The sequence below is a fragment of the Oreochromis niloticus genome, linkage group LG19, assembly GCF_001858045.2.
Source record: "Oreochromis niloticus isolate F11D_XX linkage group LG19, O_niloticus_UMD_NMBU, whole genome shotgun sequence".
In the NCBI taxonomy this organism is placed as follows: Eukaryota; Metazoa; Chordata; class Actinopteri; order Cichliformes; family Cichlidae; genus Oreochromis; species Oreochromis niloticus.
The window spans coordinates 3,215,897-3,225,595 of record NC_031983.2 but is presented as its reverse complement, the minus strand read 5'-3'; the positions used below and the strand labels follow the sequence as shown (position 1 = coordinate 3,225,595).

The window sequence follows — 9,699 nt, the reverse complement described above, 5'->3', positions numbered from 1 at the left end:
TAGGAAGTTTGTTATTTCATGACATATAACCATTTCTTATAAAATACTATGCCAAGATATTCACCTTCATGCAAATTTCAGTTTTTCCTTTGTCATAAATCCACATTTATGGTTTCTTTTGTAAAAGCATTTGCCACCAGGTGGCAGATTTTGTTCACTGGAAGTTTGACTATACTTTTAATTTAATTATCTATGAAATGTGTTATGCACACTCCACATAGTTGTGCCGATGGTGCACCCAGATACTAACGTAAAACACACTTACAGGAACTGTTCAATGATCGATATATACTATCAATGTTCTTTACCTGCTGTGTTGTATATGGGCATGCTTGTGTGACGTGCCTAGGTGTCGGAGGCTGCGCTGCAATAAAGAGGCAGTTGGAATAAGCGTCTCAACATAACAACTACACCACCACAGCGCGCCCCCTGTTCAGCTCAGCCTCGTCACTGAAGTCACACTGGAGGAAAACAGGAGCACGGAGGCACATGCGACCATACCAGTGACGCATCCACACCGATAAAAGAAGGCTGCATAAGGTTGTGACGCAAGGACAGCTTTTTACAACTTTTTATTTTATTGGTAAGTCTTTGTTTCATGTTGTTGTTTTAATTAAACATAAAAACGGTAATGCCGATCCAGATAATGAATGGAAAAAAAGTTTTAAATTCAGTTTTTTAAATTAAAGATTAAATTAGGCTACAGTTATTGCAAACATTGTTTAAAATTTAAAAGTTAAAATTTTGTTTTTCAATAATTATTTCGAGTCATCTAAGTTGCCATTGTCATTATTCCCCATTTAAAAAAAAACTTATTTTTGCATTAAATATAGCCTAATTTATAACAAATATTTAAATATTTTAAATTAATACGAAATAGATAAAGAGACAGTTTGCTCTTAAAAACTTACAGTTGTTGTGGTGCCCTAAAAACAGTTGTTTCCCCTTGCGTGAAACTTCAGTCATGCAATTTGTTATACCTTTGCCTAGCCCAATTAAATAAATCTTAATTTGAATAAAATATGTACATATATACATTGAGACTCCCAAGTTTATTTTTAATTCTGTAATTAGTGCAGTTTGTTTTTATTGATTATCTTTGCCTGTAGATAAAGAAGTAATGAAGGAAGTGCACAGATAAAATTTCAGTAAACATTAGCACAGAATTACACAAAGAAAAAGGAAACAAACTGAACCTGAAATGGGTACATTCTCAGGGCTATGATGGCAACTAACTAATAAGTGATACTGCTCACCTGGGTCAGGAAATGTACAGTATATGCGTTGCATAATTGGTCTGTGCAAAGAGTGATAGCCAAAACAGTATGGGTTTTTTTCATCGACAGTTTTGGTCCTGAAGATTATCCACAAATTGACTTTAGAGCCTAAACATTGTCTAAATAATGGAGCAAATACAGCATCACTGTGAGAAATGACTGTTCTGAGGTCTACATACGCTGTGCAAACACAGTACAAGCAGAGAGGGCCTGAAAATCTAGGTTACATATTAGTTTCCAGACCAAGGATAACAGGTCTCAGATATTTCACTGAGGTAAAAGTAAAAATATTGGGTTTGTAGTCTACACTGCATTGTAAAAATAAACCAGTTTCTTTACTTAAATTAACACGTTTTTATAGCTTCAGTGCTTCAGTTTTGGACGATGTCACTCACATTTGGAATAGAAAGTTTAATATTTTGCATAGTTTGTAAGAAATATACTTTATACATTTTACGCTGCCGGATTTAAAATCAATGAGCTTCATAACATTACTATTAGTAAAACAACGAGGAAGTTTCACAGCAGTTAGTATTAGTATTAGTTTGTGAAATAATCATCATTTTTTGTAAGTTTTTCACAATATATGTATGTTTCTTTATTCTATTAGTTATTCTGTCTCTTTTCTTTGACGTGTGTAATACTACTAACTAGTTATTCTTCTTAAAGAAGGTAAATGTGAAAATCCAATGTTCACAACAGAGACCCCTGAGGAGCTGAATCAGGCTTGCGGGTGTTTAGATTGGAATCTTGTGATATGCAGACAGCAAGGGTTAAAGGTGTGGAAAGGCTTAGCAGCATAGCATGTATCTTCTCTAATTACCTCCTATGTAAAAATCAATTACTTCTGCTACATGATCAGAAAGGAGCAGACCCCAGGGGGCTGTTTGAGCTTCACTGGTCCTCACTGCAACTACCTGGATGAGTAGCTTCAGGTTTGCAGTAAGGGTTTCTATATTTTTATTTAAACATATTTATCTGTCAAGTTTGCATTTAGCTTCTTTAATATAATTTGCACAACTGCTATTTCCAACAACTGAACTGAAGGGCCTGTAATTCTAAACTATAAAACTAACTATGCAGATTCAAAAAGTTCATTCTAGATATATAATGAAATGAGAAAGTTGTTTGGCTTCTTACAAATGATCCTTCATGCATATTTCTAAAACAAATGTGTTGTCCTTATTACAGTCAGATTCTATTTTTCTCCAAATAACAAGAGATCAAATATATTTCCCACAAACCCTTGATTGTCCTCATTTGTGATACATTGCTCTAGCATTAATATGTGAGAAATAAGCATTCAAAGAACATAATGATAACTGTTAATGTTGAACTGAATAAAACTAATACGAATAATAATAATAATAATAATAATAATAAAATACTGCCTATTATATGCTTCCTGGGAAAAATAACAAACAAACAAAAAGTACATCAGTGTAGACCTCTGATTCATAAAATATATTAGGGATGTGGACTGAAAAGTTTCTTGAGTTCATTCAGATTTAAGTTTTCTTATTCCTTAACCTGCTTTTGTCAAGCAACAAGTGAGAAATGACTCAATTGTGATGCACACAGTCGAGACGACAACACAAGGAAAATAGAAATATTAACTTTAAATCTCTTGACTTTAAAATTTTCAAGATTTTAAACATTAATTTTGGATGATATAGTATATTGTACAATGTAAATGTTGTTGTTGAATGAAAAGCCTGAATGGTTAAACATCAAAAATGTTCATGGGTATTGTTACAAATGAAGTAAGCAGCATTTTGATGTTGTTGACCAATGTGTTAATGATTTTTAACCACTAATAACAGCTGATTAACTTTGTATGTATCAAAATAATATGTTTTGGCATGTTTCATTTTCGGAATTAAATATTTTGTTTGAAACATTGTATATTTATGGTAGTAACTGTAATTGTAACTACTACAGTTACTGTAGCTAGACAAAACTTATAGTAAAGGAAAAAATATACAAACTATACATATTTGTAAAAATTCAAATCTAAGTGAAAGGCACTTGAGTAAAAGAGCCTTATTTAAACAAGCAGTTTGAGACAAAGAGGTGAGGAGTAGTTTGTGGGCTTTGTTCATTCAGACAATGGGACGTGAAGTTCCAATGGCTTGTGTCCATCAGCGTCTGCCTCAGACAAAGATGCATTATTGTCTATTGTTATTCCAGCTGATCAAACCTGATTTAATAGCTCACAGGTATTTCTCTGGTTGAATGCTGTCATTCTGTTTCCTTGCCCTCAACAGCCCCGGGCATGTACCTGGGAAGGTAACAAGAAACACCCAACCACATGTGCACAGAGCTTGTGTGTGTGTGTGTGTGTGTGTGTGTGTGTGTGTGTGTGTGTGTGTGTGTGTGTGTGTCTGTGGTTTTATAATCAACTTTTGTTATTATTTTACTTTTTTTCTGTGATGTTTTTGGTTAAATGTATTTTGGAAACTATGATGTACTTCAGCCAACAACATTTGGGCCAGTAATTTATGCTCTTTGCATTACATTCAAGTACAATATTTGTTTTAATCATTTCTTATTATTAATAGATTTTTTAAATGAATTTAATAAATAAATGTTTATAAAGAAACAATTGTAGCTCAGTTGAAGTTTGATATTTTCATCAGCTAATATTTTTTGTCTCAATTAGAAAGCCTGCTGGATTTGATTTAGCAGACATGGGGAGCAAGACTCTGCCAGCACCAGTTCCTCTCCACCCATCACTTCAGTTGGCCAACTGTTCCTTCATCCAGAGTTCAACAGGTCTTCAGCTGCCTGCAGATCATTTTCACAGCATCTACAGCTTTAGCGCCCTGCATGCCGTCCACCTTCACCAGTGGACCCTGGGGTACCCCGCTTTTGCCCTGCCCCGCTGCACCATCTCTAAGCTGCCTTCCCAGATTTCCTGTATGGCATCCATCCCCATTTTCCCTCACCTTCTGCCACCTAAGCAAGACTCAGCAGGGTTGCTACAGACCTTCAAAAACAAGCCTCGCTTTGACTTTGCCAACCTGGCAGCAGCAGCAACCAAAGAGGATCAGTTAGAGGTGGAGGACCTGAGCATGACAGTGAGTGCTAGTGCTTCTGCAGCGCAGGCATCATCTCCACACCTGACCGCAGCCAGCCTGGGATGCATGCTTGATGTTAACAAACTTACTTCACCAGAGCGCAAGTCTAGTCGAGGCCGACTGCCTTCAAAGACCAAGAAAGAATTTGTGTGCAAGTTCTGTGCCCGACATTTTACCAAATCCTACAACCTTTTGATCCACGAGAGGACACACACAGATGAGAGGCCATATACATGTGATATCTGTCACAAGGCCTTCAGGAGACAGGACCACCTCAGGGACCACAGGTGAGATGCTGGTTTATCCAACTTTATCAAAACAGTTCAACACAATGGAATTAGTTTCCACTCAAATTTTGTTCACATTAACATAAATCCCAGTTTTTCTATTCGTAAAGTTAATGCAAAAGGTAAGGAAGTTTGTGTTTGGTTAATTATTTCTTTGTTGTAACATGTAACATGTTTCTTGGCAATAAATCGTATACCACTGGAAAACCAAGTGATTTCCCTTTAAATGGGGACACATTTATAAGGAAAATGCATTTGTGGGTTTGTGGGTAGCTCATTGTGCTACCCAGAGAGCCAGCTGCCATAGGCAGAATCTGAACTCATCACTGAATATAATGTACCTCCACATGTTCAGGTTCTAGGTTCCTGATGTTGCCGACACCATGGTGAAGAGTTTTCATAGCAGGCCTCTTGGCGGCCCTGTGGTACAGGAGATGGACTGTGTGTTTTCTAGGGAGAGAGCCGTTGCCCATATCGACTGCAAATCTGTAGAAGGCTACCTATGGTTCCTAAGTGCTGAGAAAACTGTCTTATTGTGGTATTTACTTCTTGAGATTCCCACTTAGTGGGCGTCTTCCACATGAAGTTCCACATGAAGTCTCCTTTATGTGGAACTTGGCCTAGGCTGCCTTTGGATGGTACTAGGCTTCACTCCAAATAATGCTGCCATGTGGTTTTGCGGAACATTAGCTTCAAGTTGTCCTATATCACACCAATGGCACCTGATTGTCAGCACCTGGTACCAGAAGAGTCAGAAGCAGAAAAAGCTGTTTGGCACCGGCAGTGAAGAACTGGCAAATAAAAAGGTTTTACAACGGTATAAAATTTAAGCATTGTTACAACAAAGAAATAATAGACCAAACACAAATTTCCATAACTATTTGTGCTAAGTTTCGTATTTCCACTGCCACTATGCAGAAAACATGCTAAAAAAATCCTAACAATCAGTGTCTGGATGAACAAAAACATCTCATATGTACACAATTCTTAGTCTTCTAACTAAGGTTTGTGAATGTGTTCGTGCACAGTAGTCAGTGAATGTCATTCAATTCTGTGCATTTCATTACATTAGAAATACATCAGACAACTTCACAAAAGCTGCTGAAAGTCCTTTTAAGCAGATAAGCTATAAGCCTAAAATGAAAAAGTCAGATTGTAATAATGGCACTTTTAATGAGTACACAGGTTCCAGACATCTTGTTAATCACTTGAAGACTGTCTGTAAGCTAAGCCAGTGTGTTTTCTCTTGCTGGGTAATAATAGAAGGATGATAAAACCAGACAGTTATTCCCTTTTAAATAATGATCTGAAATTTGACACAATTTCTGCTAAACACTAACTTGCTGGAGTGTTGTGTTCCCCTCTGCAGGTACATCCATTCTAAAGAAAAGCCATTTAAATGTCAGGAGTGTGGAAAGGGCTTCTGTCAGTCCAGGACTCTGGCCGTCCACAAAACATTACACATGCAGATCAAGGAACTGAAGCCAGCCAAGATCAAGTGATTCACTCAACAGGGACCAGGGCACTGAACGAAGACCGAAGAAAACATGAGTAAAAAAAAACCAAAACAAAAAAACCCCCAAGACTTTAATCTCAGAACTTAAGATAATGTTTAAGAAAGAAACATTTCACCAACTATTTCTTACAGAACTGAAGGTGTAGTGGATAAATGTATACTTACTTTTCAAGTCTGAATTGGAAGAGAAACCAGTGGATGTGTAGAAACAAATTTATCTCCCAGTAAATATCACATTCCCATGCTATTTTTTTACAGAAATATTATATCAAAACATATTTTTGCACTTTAACCTGATTATTTACATATATCTCTTGATGTCTTAAATTTATTTTCAAAATGAACAATCATTTTAAATAAACATTTTAGTGTAAACTGATGGCCACGTGTACAAGTTTGTGTGAACTTAAATAATATTCTATTCGTTAAGAAGTTAGTTAAGATGGTCATGAGAAGATACATTTAGATCAATCCACCATGTTTTGAAACTCACAACATTGAAAATGACAGTAATGAGTAATGAGAGGTCTCATTTACACTGTATATTATTATTAAAAGTGAATAAATGCACAAAACTCAAAAATAGTGTTTACTTAAAGATAATCTGTTTGATGAAAGAATTTATCCACCTGCAAACATCGCTTCCATTACAGAGTCCATCTGGAAATTTGAACATGTAGATAAGCTTCATCTTCTGCCCAACATGGAAGTCATTGTCACTTTGCCTTGAGGTTCGGGAATGAATCCTGAGTAAACAGCTTTCTTGGATGCTGGAGGTGCTTCATCTGGGAACTTCATTGTCCTACTGAAGACTTAAATATTCACATGACGATTGATTTTGTAATCATACCATCAAATCTGTCTTGGACATGGGTGAAAAGATCCGACTGCCAACTAATCCCCACCTAGTGGTGAACTGGATCACGTCACAGAAGGAAGCTACTAGTTAATAGCACTAATTACTAGAAGCCCAGTGTACCCAAATGCAGATGCCATAGCATTCTGAAAGAAGCTGCAGACACTGAGTCAGAGTGGACCATATTCTGTGCATTTACTATTGAGGAAGCTGTTGTGGCCTCAACAATAGAGGGGGTTGCAGCTGGAAGGTCATTGGTGCTAGCGTTGGTGGTAATTCCTGGACCAGATGGTGGACACCAGATCCTGAAGGAGGATACTTGTTGAGCTTGGTTAATCTGCAGGTTTCCAGAGGCAGCTGGCAGGCCAAGTGGGAGTTTGGTGAGACCATCTAACAAGACATTCAGTTAAGACCTTTGCACACCAGATGCGTAAAATCTATGCAAATATTTTGTGTGTTAAAAATATTTTTCATCTCTCCTACTTTGAATGCAATCTTTCAGACTAACGATGTAATTTTGCTGGAGGAATTTGCAACATTTTTTTGAACCAAGCTCGTGTTTTTGGATCCGGATAACGAGTTCTGACCAATCAGCCACTGCTTTTGGCAACAAGTGTGCTTGTAGCTTAAAACACACACTGGTGTTGAATACACAGTGATATGGAAATAATAAAATAATACTATTTTACCTCAGACAGACTGCTACACACTGCTCCAGGTCAATAAGCTCTCTGAAATTATTTCTCTGCCTCCTCAGATGTTGTGCCAACTCTGTCAACAGGAGCTCGAACTGCACCCCTGAAATATATACGAGCATGGTAGTGACACAGCTTCAACTCCTAGAAACCATGAAATTCTCCCTTGTGCTGCAGGAATAGATGGGTGAATGGATGAACCCAGAATCTCAGTTTCTTTGTCTTCTTGTTTAGAAAAATCAGGACCAGCTCATCATCACTTGATGTTGACGTCATTATTTTCAATGTGCATTTTTAGGACAAAATTTCCACAAAAATACAACGTGTTGAGCACATAAGTACAATACACAAGACGTCTGCAGAATCTGGAGCTGGGGGGAAGACGTGTCCATTACTAGAGGTGAGGTCACTGATGTAGTTAAACAAGTCCTCAGTTTTTGGGTCCCTGGGCATGGATGAGATTCACCACAAATTCCTTAAGGCTGTCCAAGTTGAAATGTCTCTAAGACATTGCATGAATGTTTGGGATGGGGTCTCTCCATGTCAGACTGAGATGCTGGTTCCCTTTTTAAGAAGGTGGATCAGAGGATGTACTTCATCTACAGGGAAATCACACTTCTCAGCATTTCCAGAAAAGTCTATGGAGGAGACCCAAGGAGAGGAGATTCTGTCCATTAGTCAAATCTCAGGTTCAGGATGATTTTCCTCCTGTTTATGGCAACAATAATAAACCCCAACAATCAGACAATCCCCTATTTGCAAGAACTCGGTGACTGTGGGAAGGAAAAACTTAATTTTAACAGGAAGAAACTTTGGACAGAACCAGGCTCTGGGAGGGCAGCCATCTGTGACAACTGTTTGAGGGTGAGGGGAGGAAGACAGATAAAACACATTGTCATGGTCCAGTGTTTTTAGTTTCTTTTGTGGACTAATGATTTGTTCTTTTTAAATTTAAGAAATATTATATTTAATATCTATATTTCTAGTTCTTGGTGATTGTGTTAGTACCCTTTTGTGTCTTGTCTATCACAGTCCCATCTCTGTGTCTTGTCATCAGCGTCTCCTGTGCCAGTCAGTCATGGCTCCATCTTTATTCACCTTTTTGTCTGGATTGTATTTTGTCTGTATCTGTCTCTGTCAGGAAACTGTTATGTCTTGTTTTTGTTTTTTTGATAGTCCCTTGTCTCATGTGCATTATGTTCAGTTTTGCTTCCCCTGTCTCATTTATGTCTAATTTGTTCCTGCTGTGTTCCCCAGCCATCTCCACTCCCCTAATCACCCCTAATCTATATATTGTCTCAGTCACCCTTTCTCCTTCCTCCACCTTTCCCTCCGCACATCTGTGTTTGGGTCCTCTAACTTGTCATAGTCCACCTGTGACAGTACGCTCTGAGCAACAAAGGACCTAGAAGATATACAATACAAACCCCGAATCTGCAGCTGCACTGTTCTATGGCTGTCTCTTCTTTACTCCAACCTCCGGAGAAGGAACTGGTTTTATAAGTGTGTTGCCCCAAACTCACCAGCCACCTAATACGCCTCCTCTCTGCCGCCACCACCACCAGCTTCCCACATTCGAAAGCTTGGCTCTCGATGGTGGAAGCTAAATTGACAGCCAGAGACCTGCAGCCTCACTCCGGAGCGGGTATTTGCTCCGCTGCTGAGTACAACTGTCCTCTTTTGTCCAAGGTCTCTTGCCTTGATGCCGACACACAACGCCCTGGAAGTCCCACTGGCTGTCCTGCCAGGGGTCTGGCTATAGTTTTGTTTTTGATGTTTCATTTATCTTTCATGTTTTGGCTTTTGTACCCGGTTATTGGCCAAATAAATAGCTCACTTTTTGTTAAATTATCCTGCCTTTGAGTCCACCCGTTACAGACGTGCAGTGGAAGAGAGCCACTTGCATTTAATCATTTTCTAAATGATTAAATGCAAGTGGCGTATAAACATACAGTGAGTGGGAAAGGTGAGTGAAGAAGAAACATACA

At 38.2% G+C, this 9,699-nt stretch overlaps 1 protein-coding gene across 1 annotated transcript; it reads left to right on the top strand.

Annotated features, from left to right (window-relative positions):
- The first annotated feature begins 387 nt into the window (after window positions 1-387).
- On the top strand, window positions 388-6,539 carry osr1 (odd-skipped related transcription factor 1). The gene is made up of 3 exons (XM_003458163.3): window positions 388-583; window positions 3,940-4,644; window positions 6,014-6,539. Exons 2-3 carry the CDS (start codon window positions 3,968-3,970, stop codon window positions 6,144-6,146), a joined length of 810 nt encoding a protein of 269 aa, XP_003458211.1. The 5' UTR covers window positions 388-583; window positions 3,940-3,967; the 3' UTR covers window positions 6,147-6,539.
- The last annotated feature ends 3,160 nt before the right edge of the window (window positions 6,540-9,699 follow it).

Excerpts from the sequence above, each read along its gene's own strand:
- osr1 (XM_003458163.3), top strand. The coding sequence starts at position 3,968 with ATGGGGAGCAAGACTCTGCCAGCACCAGTTCCTCTCCACCCATCACTT. Across the intron at positions 4,645-6,013 it reads GACCACCTCAGGGACCACAG|GTACATCCATTCTAAAGAAA; the intron begins GTGAGATGCTGG and ends TCCCCTCTGCAG.